Source organism: Grampus griseus (genome assembly GCF_964374135.1).
Source record: "Grampus griseus genome assembly, chromosome: X".
In the NCBI taxonomy this organism is placed as follows: Eukaryota; Metazoa; Chordata; class Mammalia; order Artiodactyla; family Delphinidae; genus Grampus; species Grampus griseus.
In genome coordinates, this window is record NC_138999.1 from 21,047,675 (window position 1) to 21,066,814 (window position 19,140).

Genomic DNA, 19,140 nt, shown 5'->3' on the forward strand with positions numbered 1-19,140 from the left:
GTACTCTGCCAAATAATTGATGCTGTAAAGAGAGGGTTTAGTCTTGGTTGGTTTTGCAGCATTTAAAAACATTAGTCAGGGGTATGACATTTTATTAAAATTTTTATAAAACATTTGAGACTAGTGTTTTGGTTGAGTGAAATTACTTTGGTGAGACAGGTATATAACAGTAGCTGCTGTTTCAATCTGAAATTAACTTGAATGAAAATGTCTACCAGTTTGCTTGTATATCCAGCAGTAGTCCTTTATCATTCCTTTTGCAGCAGTTTCCATTCTGAATATTATTCTACCAAAAGAGAGTAAATGCATTTTTCACTAGCCTGTTCAAATAATTACTTGAAAAAAAATACGAAATGCATGGTTATGGAGAAAGGTGAGATGTCCTAAAAAGCTACCTTATGAAGAAAACACAGATTATCTAACCAGGTCCTTTTTTTTTTTTTTTTTTTTTTTGAGTGGAAGGGGCCTAGAACCCACCTCTTGTCTTCTTCCTGTTCCATGAGACACCTCTCAGGAACCTCTAGGTCTTCTGGAACAGTTTTAAACCGCTGACCAGTTTCTTTTGAGAGTAGCATGCCTCTAACAGTCAGAGATAGGGAGAAAGGGTAGAACAGAAGAGGGTTTTGGTTTTGTGGGGTTTTTTTGTTTTTTGAAAGCACTTAACTCCAGTCGGAACAAAGGAGGGGTCTCATCCCTTCTCCCTGCTTAAAAAAAAAGTCAGAGTCAAAGCCTCTATCCAAATTCTTTACAGTTACTATGGTGTGGTCTGTTTACCAAAAGGCATAATTCATCTCAATGAGATTGTTCTTTTTAATTAATTAAATATTGCTTTTTGTTATTACAGTAAAAAAAATTAGATAAGCCTTAAACTTCAATGTGATTGATCTTTGTCAAAGTACAGTCAATGTGGTTTGCAATCAGAGAGCCTTTTCAAAATGTAGAAGTCGTCTGCTAATATCTGCTTGGTACTGTAGATGATGTACATAACAAATGATTTAAGTACATGGACAGGAATCAGCACTTGACTCTGTCTCCCTCCTAGGGTTACCCTTGATTAAGAACTGTTACAGAAAGCCAATTCCTGCAGGAAAATATTTCCATAAATGTCTGACTCGCTCAAGCCCTTAATGTGCTTTGCATATTGCCTCTGACAAGTCTCATCTCAAAAAAACAATTTTCATATTATGCAAATAAAGATTTGGTAAATAGGCTAGGTTTTTTTTTTTTTCACTTAGGTATTCACATACATGGAAAAGCTGTTAAGATTATTAATGACAGGAGCAGATGGCAACATACAACTTTGAAAAATTATATAGGTTTTCTGAAATAGCATCTAAAAATGAAATCAAGCCACAATTATGTTTTGGCTAAACCTGGAATGGAGATGTATGGTCCTATGATCAATGTATTTCAAAAGTCAAGCTTATATTCCTTGATGTCTGAATATTGAGGTCTTTTGATTTCTTCTTCTCGGGTCTTACTGATATAAGAAGAGCTCAAAATGCTGATGCTAAATCCAATTTGATGTATTTTCAACCCTTTTCCCATTCGACTGGTGCTGGGTGTTAACTTATTTGCTTGTTAAAAGAACAGTTCATGTTTCTTTTATTGGTTTATTCTTCTCACCGTATCCCAAGAAAAGCTGTAGGACTTTAATTTGCCTTTGTCCCCCAGCAGTGGGACATGCCCACTTTCAGCATGTTTGCTAACCAAAGCTGCCTACTTCTTTTGCTTTTAAGCACTCAGGTTATTCTTCCTCTTTCCTAACACAATTATATTTTTAGAATATGTTTTTCAAAATGTATGATGACACATTTTTAGGAGAACTATTTACTGCTGTAAGCAAAGGTGCCCTTCAAGAATAACCTATCTCCTAAACAGGTTCTTTTTTGTTTAAAATTTACATTTTGAACATAGTACTCTACTGATAACTTATTCAGACTATAAATTCAGGTGAATTCAGAGAGTAATGTTTGTGGTATGTAATTTATATTGTAGTTCATAGTCTTATTAAACCATGTGAATTATTTGCTGAGATCTTAAATCAACTTCCACTTGTTGGTTAAGTGTTAAATCCTTAACTATTTAACTTTCATTGGACATAATTTTCATAAGGCATGCCTTTAACATAATTGTTTTAAGGGCGCCACTTGTCATCTGTTAAAACTTTTTTTCCATTGATTTCCTACTAAAGATGACCTCATAGTTTTCAATGAATTGTCTGATCTGGTTGTCTCTGTAAAGTATGTACTTTGAGAAGTTCACAAATTACTACATGGGCACTTCAAGGAAGACCAACATTGCTTCTCAGTCTATTTTTAAAGGTGTATGAGATGTGTTTTTGCATATAGCATGGGTTTGAGAATTAGGTCTTTGAGGGATATATCTTATGTCACAGCCTAAATGTTTGCTAGGTTTGAGAATTAGGTCTTGCTAGGTTTGAGAATTAGGTCTTTGAGGGATATATGTTATGTTACAGCCTAAATGTTTTTCCAACGTAACACAGGAAGACCTGTCATCTTACCAATTGTTTTGAATTTAGTCATGTTTGAGCTCAGATTTTTTTTTGTTTTTTTTTGCGGTACGCGGGCCTCTCACTGTTGTGGCCTCTCCCTTTGCGGAGCACAGGCTCCGGACGCGCAGGCTCAGCGGCCATGGCTCACGGGCCCAGCCGCTCCGTGGCGTGTGGGATCTTCCCGGACCGGGGCACGAACCCGTGTCCCCTGCATCGGCAGGCGGACTCTCAACCACTGCGCCACCAGGGAAGCCCGAGCTGAGATGCTTTTGCATACAATAAGAAATACGTTTGGGAGAAACTTTTTCAACTGAGAATATGCTTAGAACTTTTTCAACTGTTTTTTTACAGACAAGCCTGACATGAGAACATCTAATGATATATTGGAAAGTAACTCAAGGGCCATTTTTAAAAAATAATAATTTGCCTCTACAAATTTTGTTTTTATTCTTTATTAAAAATTTTTAAACTCAACATTACTATAATCTTAAGGACAGACCAGTTTTAAAAAGAAACTACAATTCTATAAATCAGTCAGATTTCATGTGTTTGTTAAAAGGCAGTCTGAATATAGTTGTGGTGCATAAAGACACTGTCCAAGGATTTTTCACTCTTTTTGTCATTGGCTGTCACCTTACTCTCATCTAACAAATCAAACTTCTAAAAAGGCAACAATTAAAGTTGATTAGTTCTGCCTAATTTCTTTTACTGTATTGTGAACTCCTGAAAAATAATTATAAGCAAGTCTTTTAATCTGAGGTTTGCTTCCTTTCTAGTTATTTCATTATATCTTAGCATAGGTAGAACCTAGTTGATAAACATCCCAGTTTGTTTCCATCAGGAGCCTAGCCAGAGAAAGAAGCCAGTGCTTCCAGTTTGTGGTAAGACAACGGTATGAAAGGTTGCTTCTGCTTTGGGCTGGGCACTGAGCTGAGAAGGGACTGATTGTAGCAGGATTGAAAGAATAGGATTCACATTATAATCAGTTTTGCAGAGCAGCTGAGCACTGTGAATAGTTAAAATTTACGAATCTGAATAATAAATTCTGTTGTTGCAGACAAGAGGAAGAGTGGAGCGAGTTGTTGGATGTTGGTCCAGTAGAGTAGTGATGGCTTTTTGATTCACAGATGATGATGACATCACCCACAGGACTGTATATGGGCCAATTATATAGAGTTTCACAGCTTCTATTTTTAGACAGTAAAGAGAAGAGGAAGGCCTTGAAAAGAGGCTCTCTGGCCCTTCTTCCTTTCCTTGAGGAAGAGCCGCATAAACAGCGCAAAATGGCATGCCCTTCGTTCCAGTGGCCAGATATTTTGCTCCTAGAGCACTCTACTCCACCAAGGCGACTTTCTTAATTTTACTCTTACCTATTATATCTTGTACATAAATTAGTGCTCTTGGGTTTTGTGTACTTGTCTATTCCCCTTGCTCATTTGCTTCTCAGAGATACATATAGCTCTCATTGAGAGATATTACACACACACACACAAACACACACACACACACCCTGTCTTTAAGATGATAATAGGACTAGAATTCTTGCAAGGAGGGATTGAGTTAACATAATAAAAGGGTCACACATTTTTTTGTCATGACTCCTAAAAGGCCTTTGTTAGCAAGTCTTCCCGGTGTGTTTCTGTGATATGGCAGGTGGAATTGTTTAATCTAGTCATGCCATCTTGTTGGTTTCGAGTTTCAACAAAAAATAGAACACAACACATGCTGGATTTACATTCCTGGACAGTGGGTGAGTTGTTCTCCTTGATCTTCCTCCTGTTAGTTGCATATGAAATGTTCACCAATAGGTCAGAAGGGCTTCTTGGTGTTTGGAATTGAATACATAAAATTTGAACTGTTATCCAAAAGGATTTTGTGGTGTTTGGAATTGAATATATAAAATTTGAATTGTTGTCCCTCTTTTTGTCCAAGCAAGTACTTGTGATTGAATTTCTCACAACTTTACCTGTACCATGTCCTCTTGTAGGATGGGTCAAACCTCACTGGGAGTCAGAGGGCCTATGCACCCGAGCAGCTGCAGAAGCAGGACAATTTAAGCATTGACACCCAGTACTACCTGGCCCAGCAGATCCACCCAGTTGTGGCTCGAATCTGTGAGCCAATAGATGGAATTGATGCTGTCCTCATTGCAACGTGGTTAGGTAAGTGTCCCGAACTCACGTAGCCCCTTGCCTGGCAACAGCAGCCCGTGTGGTCATCCCTTACCCATCAGGAGCCCTGTTTAGAGGCACGGTACTATGTCAAGCACTTCTTTGTCTGTAGTTGAGCATTTATTTTTGTGGTTGTTTGGTTAATGTCTATCTCCCCTCCTATATGAACGCCACAGGCTTGCTACCTCTGTAAGCACATGCCTGCTCCAGGGTAGGCACTCCGTCAACAGATGATGAGTGGGGAGAGAGAGAGGCGGCAAAAGAAAGGACAAGAGAAGATTTTCGGCGCCCTCCTAGTCTCTGAGCGTACATTGTTGTTGCTTTTTTTTTTTAATTTATTTTTTTTTGGCTGCGTTGGGTCTTCATTGCTGTGTGCGAAGTTGCGGCGAGTAAGGGCTACTCTTCATTGCGGTGGCGTCTCTTGTGGAGCATGGGCTCTAGGTGCATGGGCTTTAGTAGTTGCAGCACGTGGGCTCAGTAGTTGTGGCTTGCGGGCTGTAGAGGGCAGGCTCAGTAGTTGTGGCACACAGGCTTAGTTGCTCTGTGGCATGTGGGATCTTCCTGGAGCAGGTCTCGAACCTGTGTCCCCTGCATTGGCAGGTAGATTTTTAACCACTGCGCTACCAGGGAAGTCCCTACATCGTTGTCACTTTAATCAGTGAACTTCACTTAATAAGATTCATTGTATCTTGAATATTGTTTCCTCTTGTCTCAGTCTCTAAATGTGTTTTTGTATGGAGTGAGAATACACAGCTTTTTTAACATTAAAACGTTTAACTTGTTGTATTCGATTCCTTTTGAGTATCCTGCTCTTGCGTTTAAAAATTCTTCTAAAACTGGACTCATTATCTTCTCGGAATTAGTTGATTGCTAATTTCTCATCATCTGGAGGTGCCAGCCAACCCTGAAGCCTCATTGTTTCTCAGACTTTTTGCCAGGTCACCAGGTTGTCATCTCTTGCTTAGAAATGTATTTCGTAACCAGCCCTGATTTCCTTTCTAGATGACCAGCATGTTGAGAGTTACGTTGCTTTAAGTTCTCTGCTCTCTATCCCATTGTACACAAAGATGAATATTCTTAGAATAAGTGCCTAATAAAGTCCTTGGCTGGCTCCTCACTATAAGTCCTGTTGCCACTGACATCTTACAGTCTCTGACTTCGGCAGTTATAGACTAACTTTTTAGCTCCAACCTGTATTTCTAGCCTGACTTCTTACTTAGTGTACTCAGGGTCCCCTAAATATGGCATTGTTTAATCTGTCCATGCTTCATGGAAAATCCTCCTCCTCTTCTCATTGAATAAGTCTGGCTTAAGACACGGGCTTTGGCATCATAGGGATCTGGGTTCAAACACTGGTTCTGTCGCTCATGTGCTCTGTGGCTTTGGGAAGCCTCTGAAGCTTGGTCTCAGCCTTGGTTTCTAGAGTTGCTCTGAGGGAGCGATTAGTGATACGTGTGAGATGCTCTGCACAGGCCTGGGTGGGGGAGTGTGCAGTGAATGCCTGTTATGGCCACTCCCCAGCCCCCTGCCAGGCCTCTGCAGAAATATGTTCAAACTCCTCTAGTCCCTGGGATTTGCACGCAGTTAGCTCTCTGTGCGTTTGTGGACTGAGACTGGACAGATGAATCATCAAGTCACATACTTTCCACACTGCCCCTGTTGAATATGTTTCTGAGCTCCTTCCCACCAGCGGGTCCCGCCACCCCCCCACCCCCACCCCCGCACCATCAGTGTCTGCTCTGGAAGTGGAAACTCATTTTTGACATTTGCCTAAGCAAAACATAATTAGGAAGATAAAATTCTGCTACCCAGATCATCATATAATGTATTCTCAAAGTTGAGTTGTATTTGATGATGTTTATAAATCCTCAGCTGGGAGGAGGGAGTGTAAGTGCACAATATTTTTTAGCTTCCTTCTTTTTTCTCTCCTCTGCCTTGAGTGCTTACTCTATTGGAAACTGTAATAAGTACTTTGCATATGTTATCTCATTTAATCCTTTCAGTAACCCCATGAGGCTATGTTGTTTCCTTCATTTTACAGAGAAGAAAGCTGAGGCTTAGAGAGGTAACTAACTTGGTCTTGTCACATAGCTAGTGAGTGGCCGACCGTGGTTGGTCTGGGATCCAGCTCTGCATGACTGCAAAGCTTGTGCTTGTAGCCACCACCTCTTCTTAGCTCTGGGAGGCTGTGACACATGCCCTCAGTCAGGAGCGTGGTGGCGTGGGTGTGAAGGCCCGGGAACTTCATCTTTGTGCTTCCTCCTCACCCCACTGCAAACCCCCAGTGCCGCTGACAGCCCCTCAGCAGAAGCATTTGTTTTTTAGAGTAGATCTTCCAGGTTTTCCATTTGGATCATCAAGAGCCTGCTTCATAGGCTCACCGTTGCCCTTTCCTTCTTTGGTTCTGAAGTTTCCAGTGGCCCAGAGCCGAGGAGAGGTAGCTGGAACAAGCTTCATCTTGTGAGTGACGTTTAACAGATAAGGGTGGAGCCTTGTATTTTCGGCAGAAGAGCTGTAGTGTAGAGTAGAAAGCGGTGGAGCCTGGCTGGTAAACAGCCTGATGCCTGCTCAGATGTCTCAAGACTGGCCATACCTGGAGGAGACCAGACTGATTTCGTTGGTTGCAGGGTCATATTTAAGATCATTTTCATATCAGTTAAACTGCAGGCAGATTGTGGCTGCTTAAAGATGAAACTTTCTCATCGTTGAGACTGTCTTATGAATCCAGTTTTCACAAATCATTTTCCAAGCCAGTAGCCTAGTGGGCCCCATCTTCAGAGTGTTCTTGCTATTACTGACCAGGCTCGGCCTACAGAGGGGACCCGTCATGCTTGTGCGTGGTCTCAACACATCCCCATCTCTCCTACCCCATCACCTGAAAGCTCTGGGTGCCAGGTAGCCGCTTGGAGCTGCTGAGGGGCCTGTGTTTGTAGCTCTGAAGGAGCTGCTGCCACTCCCCTTTGTACCTTCTTTTTCTCGTTTTTGTCTTCTGCTGTTTGGCAGCAGTTTTTATGCTGAAGACATGTGAAGTTGTCATCATGGCGCGGTGCGCCTCCTCCCACCGCAGCCCCGCCGTCACCAACGGTATCCACATACCTATCTACATTCGTAGTAAATCTCCTAGTCCTTTATCTCTCCCTCTTTCCTCGTAGGAGCGTCCACAGTAATGAAGGGCAGAACAGCAAGTGCCAGTCACCGTGAAGATCTGTAGAAAACATTGAAGCTTGCTGGGCAGGTCTTTGCAGGCATTTGCCCCCTGCCGTATCTGGGAGCTGCATTTTGATCTGTGTCCTTTATTCCTCTACCCCAAGTGGAAATTAGGGTGGCTGTTCTTCACTAGGGGATTTGAGGCCCCTGTTACCAGTTCTCACTTAGCCTGTGGTTTTAGAGGAGAAGGGAGGAGATAGGGAAGTGGTGGGGAAGTAAGGGGAGGAGTGTTAGGGGTGCATGGTTTCTAAGAGGTGCAAGCTATAGGCATACAATTACTGTAATTTGTTTTTAAAGTTCTAAATCTGTTTTTCTTTATATTAAAAAAAACTGCCGTTAGTGAACTGACACCGTTAAATAAGTTGAAGTCTGCAGATATATACATAAAATACAAGCCCTGCAACTGCCTAATCACAAACATAAAATAATTCTCTTGCCTTTAATGTAGTTTTTATCTTTGGTTAATCAAATGTATGACAGTGTAGAAACTTCAGTGAAGTTCGCTACTTTGTCCTTTTAGCTAGTATAAAGAAATCAGGAATAATGGCATAATTTCATTTAGAAAAATTATTAAGTTCATGATTTTTTATTTTTCAGACTCTTTTGTGGAGAGCAACTATATTTTTCAACTACTTCTTTTTCTATTGCTTTTATACTGCTTTCCTTGAAATGAAAGGCAAGCATCAAGTGTTGGTTTTATCCTGTGGCTTCGCTTTGGAAATTCTCTATTTCTCCCCATCAGGATACCTCCTGAAGTCTGTCTGGTGGCATGTTGCATGGCCAGGTGTTCTGTATGGGAAGGTCGTTTCAGTGAAAAGGAGAGAGGACAGTCTATTAAATGAGTGAATGAATAAGTCTGTTGTATTGAAAGAGAATAATTTGTTCTCCCTAATAACTAATGGTCCTCATTATCCCACAGTAAAATGTGTATCATTTTTCTGAAACCCATGCAAGATTATTGCTGTTGGGCTTAAATAAAGCTAAATTTTACTCTTTTCCATCTGTGAATAGAAAAAAATGTAGTATTACTCTTCTTATACAATAGCCCTATGGGAAACATGGCCACTAAAACTTGGAACTCTCAGCTTTTGTTCTCCAGACTATAGGGTTCTTTTTTCCCGTTCTAATGAAAGCTCTCTATATTCTGTGGGTGAAATATTCACAGTATGCTCCAACATCCAAATAGTCTTCTGTACCTAGCAAAACAGGCTGGGGATTAGAATATTCTAAAGTTCATTCCTGAATTTCATCTTTTAATAAATTTATATTTTATGCATAACAGTACTTAAAATTATATAATATCTTTCCTCCGATGAGGAATGATTTGTACAATAACTGTCAAATACCTTTCTTCATGGTCAGTGATAAAATTTCAGTCATTTGCCTATCAGGGCAGTTTTTTCATTGGTCCTGAGAAATTATTGATGTTTGAAGAACATGAGAATTTAACATTTAATCTGTGAAAGTAGTGCTTAGAACAAGACAGCACACTTAACCCGGTGTGTTCCTGAGTTAGATTGGGGAGTAATAATCCCCCCTTTTAAAAAATGGCCCATACCACCCACCTTACAGAAGGTGCTTTTTGTCAGTAAACAGGGTACCGTGATATATTCTAAGAAAATAAGTGCAGCAGCGGACCATGCCATGTTTGGGGGTGCCTTTGGTAGACCCGGGGAGATATACCTACAAAAGGTGGTGGGGTGGCGGTGGGGGAAAAGCACAGGTGGTTGGGAGTGGAACGATGCCACCAGCAAGTGCCTCAGGCATTACTTTGTTGATCAAGACTTTGCTCTTTTCATGATGAAGCTCTCAGAAGAATGTACGTACATGACCAGCATTTCCAAACCTTAAATATTTTCTGTGACATAATTCATAGTAAAATTTCAGAAGTAAGATCACACCAAATGCAGTGTAGGAGAGTAAGTCTTCTCAGTGGGTAAGAACCGCCCCTTCCAGGCTGGAGCGCCCTTCCAAGCACGTTATCAAATGGCTCATGGTCCCAGCCTACTTAGTCCCAACCTACTTATGCATCCATGGAACAGATGAATGTTGATGACCTGCCGTGCTCAGCAGTGTAATGGGTGCTGTGAGGGATACGAAGTTGAGTCAGCCGTGGCTCCCTTACTCACATCACAGCCCAGCCTGTTGAGTCAATTTCCCTGTTGTGGGGAAGTCTAGTGGACAGCACAAGTACATGTCCCCAAAGAGGTAGAATAAAGGAGTTTCAGTGTTTGGGGGAAGCAGAGACCACTTCTAGCTGGGGCCACCTGGGAAGAGTTTATAAAAATGGAGGCGTTTGAGGCATTGTGGGCATGTGCCTTGCAGAGGCCAATGTGGAGTCGGGAGTGGCTGCCTGTCCCCACCTCCCACTTGTCCTTCCAGCCCAGTGATAAGCAGCAGGGCTTCGACTTCCAGGGGTAGCCCAGGCCATCCCAGCTGCTCTTCAGGACACGCAAGGGAATTCACAGAGAGCCTCATGAAGGGTATCCATTACACTGCCTTGCACCGCAGTCCCTATAAGGCGAGCACACGGTGCTTGTTTCTGTGTCACTGGCTCCCTGTGCTGAGGGCCCGAGGTAGTGCTGCTCATTTGACTCAGGCACACCTCTAAGAACCTGGAGCCACACCAGAGCGTGTTTAGAATAATTGCTTTGTGTAGTGGTTTCGAACTCTGACTTTGTAAAGCTTGGAGTTTCCAAAGGAAAATGGGGATTTCTCAAATTATTTAAGTAAGATCAATTTTTTTTAATTTAACTTTATTGAGGAATAATTAGCAAATATAATTCTATGTACGTATGTATGTATGTATGTATGTACGCACGCATGCATGCCACGCTGTGCGGCTTTTGGGATCTTAGTTCCCCGACCAGGGATGGAACCCGGGGCCCCAGCAGTGGAAGTGCTGAGTCCTAACCACTGGACCACCAGGGAATTCCCTAATTGTATGCTTTTAAAGTGTACAGCATGGTGATTTGATGCACGTTTATATTGTAGAATGATTACCAAGATCGAGATAATTAACACATCCATCACCTCTCGTAGTTAACTCTTTTGGGGCAGGGGAAGCGTGGTAAGAATGTTTAAGATCTACTCGCAGGAACTTTCAAGTATACAATATTGTATTAAGTATAGATCAAAATTTTTAAGATCATCATATTAAGCATACTAAAATGACGTCAAGATTGTGTAGCCTATAGAAGAATGGATAAGACGTAACAAATGAAAAGCTGAATACAGCATTGTGCACAAATACTTAAACTATGTTAAATGTATACATATGAATAAGACAGAAACGAGTAAAGGTGGTGAATATTAGGTTCCTCCTCGGTGAAAAAATATAAATACTCTTAATCCTAAAAATAAGACAGTTTTTACAAAATCAGAAGGGAAAAAAACGGTTTTTTTTAATCTACCAACATAGCTGGAGAGGAGAGGCCTTTGTGTAAGAGAAGCAGTCTTGGTCTGTTTTATTTGTGTTATTTTATTTTCCAAGTATTTTTTCAGCATAAAGTTACTGTGTTTTCTCAGGTCTAAAAATAAGGTTTTTTTCCTGTTCAGAGGTACAGGTTTCATTAAGTTAAAATTCACGTTCAGGGCTGTCATCAAGGGCATTACAAGTAATCACATGCGGTTATGAGAGTGCTGTCCAAAAAAAAAAAGAAGAAAAGAATTTTTTCTTTTCATCAAGATTTTGGGAGTTATCTTTTGCAGGACAATAAGACTCTTGAGAGTTTATTTAACCCAAAGGTTTGGATATTATTTCTTTTAAAATACTCAGAAAATTTCCATTTATCTTATGGAGAGGTTTGTTGGTGGTAGAAGGCAGCTTCAGTTGTTTGCCACTTGTATAGTCAGTTGTTTATCATTAAATTAGATCCTGCAATATTTTAAACTTTTTTGTTATGGAAAATTCCAAACATGTACAGTAGTAGAGAAAACTGTGTAAGAAACCCCTAGATGCTCATCACCCAGCTTCAGCCATCTGCAACTGTGGCCAATGTTACTCCCCTTCTTCTCCTCCTCTGATGATTTTGAAGTGAATTCGAGACAACATATCATTTTATCTTTAAATATTTCATTTTGCATTTCTAAAAGACAAGGTTTCCCCCTTTTCAGCATAACTACGATATTATCACTAGGAAAAAAACTCCACAATTCCTTCATTTCATCACATAACCAATAAATGTATTTCCCCAATCGTACTGTGAATGCATTTTTCTTTTAAAAAGAAGCTCCTCCTTTGAATTGGAATCCAGTCAGAGTCCATATGATAGTTAATCTTCTCTATTTTTTCTTTTTTTTTTTTTTTGATCCTTCCAATTTATTTAAGGAAACTGGTGATTTTTGTCATGTGGAATGTCCCTTATTCTGGAGTTTGCCAATTGCATCCTAGTGGTATCCTTTAACACATCCATCCCTCTGTCCCATCTATTTCCTGTAAAATGGTAGTTAGATCTAAAGAGCTGCCCATATTTCAGTCCAGTTTATTTTCGTTTTTGCTAATCCGACTTCCTAGGTAATGGTGTGTACATCTGTGAGGAGGTACATAATGTCTGGTTGCAATCTAACACATTTTGAAACAAACTCAGAGATATATCATGAGAGATACTTACTACTTACTTTTCCTACCTTCTTCAGTGTGAATTTTCTTTCTCTTTAATTGAAATATAGTTGATGTACAATATTATGTTAGTTCTAGGTGTACTGTGTAGTGATTTGTCATTTGCAAACATTATGAGATGATCACCACAGTAAGTGTAATAACCCTCTGTCCCCATACAAAGTTATTCAGTATTATTGACCATATTCGTTATGCTGTATATTACATCCCCATGATTTATTTATTATATAACTGGAGCTCTCTACCTCTTAATCCCCTTTGCCTATCCCCTCCCACCTGACTCCCTCTCCCTTTTGGCAGTCGCCCATTTGCTCTCTGTATCTGTGACTCTGTTTTCCTTTTGTTTTGGCTTTTAGATTCCACATATAGTGAGATCATGTGGTATTCTTCTTTCTCTGACTTATTTCACTTGGCATAATACACTCTAGATCCATCCATGTCAAAAATGGCAAGCTTTCAATTTTTTATGGCTAAGTAATATTCGTGTGTGTGTGTGTGTGTGTACACCACATCATCTTTATCCATTCATCTATTGATGGGCCCTTAGGTCGCTTTATATCTTGGCTGTTGGAAATAATGCTGCAGTGAACATTGCAGTACATGAATCTTTTTGAGTTAGTGTTTGGTTTTTTCCTGGTAAACACCCAGAAGCGAAACTGTATGGATTGTATGGCAGCTCTATTTTTAATTTTTTGAGGAACCTCAATACTGTTTTCTACAGTGGTTGTAAAAACGTAGAATCCCACCAACAGTGCACAGGGGTTCCCTTTACTCTACATCCTTGATAACACTTGTTACTTGTTGTCTTCTTGATGATAGCCATTCTGACAGGTGTGAGGCAATATCTCACTGTGGTTTTGATTTGCATTTCCCTGATGATTAGTGAAGTTGAGCATCTTTTCATGTGCCTGTTGGCCATCTGTTGGTCTTCTTTGGAGAAATATCTATTCACGTTCTCTGCCCATTTTTCTAATCAGGTTGTTTGTTTTTTTGGTATTGAGTTGTATGAGTTCTTTGTATATTTTGGATATTAACTCCTTATTGGATATGTTATTTGCAGATATCTTCTCCCATTTAAGTGGGCTGCCTTTTCATTTTGTTACTAGTTTCTTTCCCTGTGCAAATGCTTTTTAGTTTGATGTGGTCCTGTTTGTTTATTTTTGCTTTTGTTTCCCTTGCCTGAGAAGACATATCCAGAAAAATATTGCTAAGACCAATGTCAAAGAATGTACTTATGTTTTTTCCGGGAGTTCTATGGTTTCAGGTCTTATTACATTTAAGTCTTTCGTCCATTTTGAATTTATTTTTGTATGTGGTATGAGAAATCAGTGTGAATTTCTTGTATAACATACATAGAGAAAAGTATGCAAAAGCCTAACTGAACAGCTTGAGGAATTTTGCTAAAGTAAACACATACCAGTGTAGTCAGTCCTGAGCTCAAGAAACAATATATTACTACATTCTCAGAAGCTCCCTCGTATTTCCTTCTAGAAATTATCCTCCATGCCCCACCAGAAAATTACTATCATGACTTCTAACATCATAGGTGAAGTGTTCTTATATTTCTATGCTGTATAAATTATGTCTTTACTCTTTATGTCTGGCTACTTTCGTTCAATATGTTTGTGAGATGGGTCCATGTGGTCGTACTTCATTTCTGTCTAGTATGAATATACTACACTGTGTGACTTACCTACTTATGGGTTCTTTCCACTCCGGGTGGTTATGAATAGTGCTGCTTTGGGCATTCTTGCACATGTCTTTTGTTGAACAATTGTATATATTTCTGTTGGGTATATACTTAGATGGAGAACTGCTAGGTCATAGGGAACATGTAGGTTCAGCTTTAGTAGATATTACCAATTTTCCAAAGTGGTCCTACTAATTTAGACCCGCTACTAGCAGTGTTTGAGTGCTCGACATTCTTACCAATACTTGGTGTTTCCTCTCTCCTCCATTTTATGTGATGGCATGATGTTGTGGTTTTAATTTGTGTTTCTTGGATGACTAATAAAGTTGAGCACCTGTTCTTATGCTTATTGGCCATTTGAATATCTTCTTTTGTGAGCTGTCCAAGTCTTTTTCTGCTTTCCTGTTGAGTTGTCTTTTTCTTATTGATTTGCAGGCATTCCTTTTATATTCTGAATGAGTTCTTTGGAAATATATATCACAAACATCTTCTATTTGGAATGTTTTTAGTATATATCACAAACGTCTTCTATTTGGAATGTTTTTGTTTTCAAGTATAATTTATGTACCATGAAACGTACAGCGTTAAGAGTATTATGCAAACAGTTTATCAAAACAATATTTCCATTGCCTAGAGAGTTCCATTGCACTCTCCCCAGTCCATACCCTCCCCCTCACAAAAGCAGCCACTCATCTGATTTCTAGGACCATAGTTTAGTTTTGCCTATGCTAGAATTTTATATAAATAATCTCCTCTGTTATATACTTTTTGTGTTCAGCTTCTTTCACTTAGCGTATTTTTGAGATTCATCCATCTTGTTGCGTGTCAATATTCTGTCTTTTTCATTGCAGAGTAGTATTCCATGGTAGATTATACCAGTTTGTTTATTCATCCTCCTGTTGATGGACATCAGATTGTTTCCAATTTATGGTTATTATGAATAAAGCTGCTATGAACTTCCTTATACGAGGCTTTTTATGGATATAGCAGTCACCTTTTAAAAATTCATTAAATATCTTTTCTTTAATCCTACTAAGTTTTCAGTTTGTATATTGTTCTCTAAGAAGTCCAGCTATATGAAAGCTTGGATTCGTGGAAAGGATTCATTTGCTAGAAGAAATTTTTAGAAAAAAATATTCACAGTAAGACTTCATTAATTAGCTTCCCTAGTAGTTTGAGTGATTCATATTACAGACAACTGCTTGGGAATACCAGTTACTCTACTCATCTGGAGTTTCATTCATATGGATTTTTCCCTTTTCCCCAGTTGTATGAACACATGTAATTGACTTTACTGTAGTTATTTGCAGTTGCACTAATAGAGACCTTGTCTTTTGGAGGAAGAAGATCATTTAGTCAGGCGCATCAGCCTTAGTCTAAACCTAATGCTTTGAGTTTGGAGTATTTTAAATACTCCTTGGAAACGGAGGCAAGTGAACATTCTAAAAACAGATAGTTTACAATTGTTAGAAAATTGTGGTAAAAAAAATAATTCTGTGCTAAATGTGTGGTAAGAATGTGGCGATCTTAAGTATAACACGGCACTGCTGAACTCATCCCCTCCAGTGCCTGTGATGTTACTTTCTATAAATACTTCTTGAAACATGAGAGCTTTGATCCTGTTGCCAAAATAATGTGAGATCCTATAAGTTTTCTAATTATAAATGACAGTATTTTAATTTCGTTCCGCTGCCCCTCTGTCCCGTCTCGTCGTTGTTGCCCTCCCCCACTCCCCCACTGCAGCCCAAGCAAAACGGTGCGGCTGGGTCACGACAAGCCACAGGGTTGAATTAAAGCACACATCATTTCCACTCCTGCTCTTCCCCCACGTAACTGGTGCCAAGCCCAAGGAGGTTGCTCCTCCTTTTACTCTGTGCTGGACCAAATGATTGAAGTCATCTGTCAAAAGCTAGTCTAGTAGAAGTGGAAGATCTCTTTTCAGCTGGGGCATAAAGTTTGTTTCTTTAAGCCAGTTGTTCAGAGAAAGCTCTCATTAGAAGAGATAAGGAACTTGGAATTCAGTTTTGTTATCTCTTGCTCGCTCAAAGACTACTGTGATTACTTACTGTATGGTGTGCAGTTTAATATTGATTATGCCCTGTATATGCATGTATGGAAACTGTGATTATAAAGATTTTGCTTTAATGTCATTTCTGACAATAGTGCTTCATTTTGGAGGGACAGTAACTACGAATGGAGTTCTATGTAGCAGCTGTTTTGTACATTTTAAAATTCAGAATCTACCTCTAGGTGGCAGCACCAGATACTTTTTCCCTGTTGTTTCGCTCCAGCCTTAACGAGTTATGGTTTAAGCAGTAAAACTTTTTTAAGTTTCCTGAAACTTCTAAATAAGCTGCTTATCGCCAATTTTGTGCGGATTTGGAAAAATTAATTTATATGTTGAATAAGTTTGCGGTTTAAGCATGGATTTTGACCTTAAAAAAGGACTCCAGCAGCAATGATCCATACTTTTTAACATGACTAATTATATGTTTTCTTAAAAAGATTGAACTTAGCCCTCCGTGATTTTTCTGTTGAACTTATAATTGTCCTTCCAAGGAAATCACTTTTTTGTGATATTTTTGTATCCAAGTAACTTCTTGTACAAGGATCGTTATATACCTAATATTTTAAGGTAATTACACCGTCTTCTCCCTTTATATTTAAAAAATTTACCACTGACTTATGGCCAAGAGTGCTGAGGTGAAGTCCCTTCTCTTGAAAAAAAATCAGCTTGTGAATAAATCTGAAGTAATTAGGTAGGCCATTTGTTTTTGTTGCTGCCATGGGCAGATAAGGATTGTGGAAATGGACATTTAAAGTAGGCATTTCATAAGGCCTGATAATTTTTCATAACTCTTGGTCACTTGCTGGGCTTTTCTCCGTAAGTAGCAAGGCAGCCCATGTCCAGTTGTGGTGTGCTCAGCAGGCAGGCCTCCCCAAACCTCAGGTGCACTCAGTGGGCATGGCTGGTGGGGAGGCCTAGAAAGAGATTTCACTGCTTCCTTGTTAGAGCCCAGCCAGTTTTGTCTATGTGCAAAGCCAGCTTTGTTTTGTTCCTTGATATTTAGGTTGTGAAAGAAGCTTGTCTTTCAGAAAACACTTATTATTTTTCTGTTTCCTTACTTTTTGAATAGTATTGGCCTGGGAAATTGATGAATAATTATACCATCAGAGAAAAGGTGGAGCTGCTTTCTCATAATCGTGAATAAAGCAAGACATTATGTGAATACAGTTGGATTCACAGCTAGCGGTTCAGGAATTTGCAGCAGTTGCCCTTCACTACAGAGAAGAAATGGCACCATTCACAGGCGTGGGCATGGTCTCTCTTACTCCTCTGCCCCTCCTTGTCTTTAAATGAGAGGGTGTATGTTCCTCCACACTTCACGAACTTGCTGTTGCTCTTAAGCTATAGGTAACTTGTAAAATAAAAATGTATAGTGAGTCTTGGGGCCAAGTGACCTATGTTACAGTAACCAAGAACAGTTTTTCAATTTGCTTTGAATGTGTAGTCTTTGTTTTTATTATACACTATCATGTTGGGAAATACTCACTTTGATTAATTACTACAAAGAGCAGCTATTAACTTGCTGTGCAACACGAACGTGCGTTTCATATATTTTTCCAAATTTGTAATTTTGAATGAATATTAAATGGTGGATTAAATGATGTTCATCCAGTATTTTATTTTTTCATTCACGTGGCATTTATTGGGTGCTTACCAGTGATAGGCACCAATGAAAATGATTTGTCCCTAACATCCGATTTAAACTCCAGAAGTGCATGGTGGTGGTAGTAGCTCCATCTTGCAGGTGAAAAAACCAAGACTCAAAGTCTCAGTCTTTTCATTCTTTGTTCAGCACCTTTCCACTGTGTCAGTCAGCCCTAAGTCTTTTATAATTAAAGAGATGTCACTTGACAATTGACCAGATGGGATTTAGGATCTTGTCACTGAGTTCTGAATACATCTGTTAGATTATCTAACTATGCAAGCTGTTGATAGAGTTACAATAATTTTTAGATGTTTTTGGTATTTGAACTTTTTTGCTCAGTGACTGTTTTTATTACTTATTTACCTTTATACTAAAACAAATGATAGCTTTCTTTAGATTACTCAGAAGCCTAGAATTCTTTGGGATTGCTAAGGAATGCTTTCAAGAAAATGTTATAAGATACAGTGTGGAATATCTTTAAGTGTAAATCCAAATAGTACATTTTGACATATGTGCTTTGGTCAAAGGCAAGTTAAATTGGTTGGCCTTACAATCGTTTCTTTTCTCAAATAGTTTGGGGAAACAAGATAGTGTAAACTATGCATCGATTGATTTCTTGTGTTGTTTTGATTGAAATATAGAAGGTATATTTGGCTTCAGTATTGTCGGGGACATTTTGGCCTATAGAGTTTGTAGATTCATTGTTTTTGCACATATTTTAAATTTCTGAATTCAGAACACCAAAAAAAAAAACATGTTGAGTTTTGACTCAGATGCTGCTACTGAATTTTAACCACTGAATTAGATTGCAACCTACATGCTGTTAACTACTGAGCCAAGATGGAATCGACCACTGCATTGAAATCAGGGTTAGCAGTGGTGTCTGCGCTTGAAGGAGTTGTAATAGCAGTGAACTTGTTTTCCATAATGGGATTTTTATTCTCTATTTTCAGTTTTAATGGTGATACTTTGATTTTAGGAGATTTTAACAGTGCACATTTTTTTGAGATTTTTATCGTAACTTTAAGAAAATAGTAAAACCATCCTATAGAAGTAGTTGCTTCCAAACGCAAATGTCCAGTGGAATGTCTCTGCATTGTTTTGGTGCAGTTTACTTGTTTTGTTTATAATCTCCTTAAAAAAGGAAGTCATTTGTCTTGGTGATATGAGCCTCTATCTTGAGTTCAAATAGTTGTGTAGTATGTGCATGAATTTGAAATAAT

General features: G+C 39.2%; 1 protein-coding gene across 1 annotated transcript in view; it reads left to right on the top strand.

Moving 5' to 3' along the window:
* The window catches only part of POLA1 (DNA polymerase alpha 1, catalytic subunit), a 306,776-nt gene that overhangs the window by 140,252 nt on the left and 147,384 nt on the right, over window positions 1–19,140 (top strand). Inside the window, exon 32 of the mRNA XM_082681638.1 lies at window positions 4,503–4,677. Coding sequence (XP_082537764.1) covers window positions 4,503–4,677 — 175 coding nt within the window. The remainder of the gene's footprint in view (window positions 1–4,502; window positions 4,678–19,140) is intronic.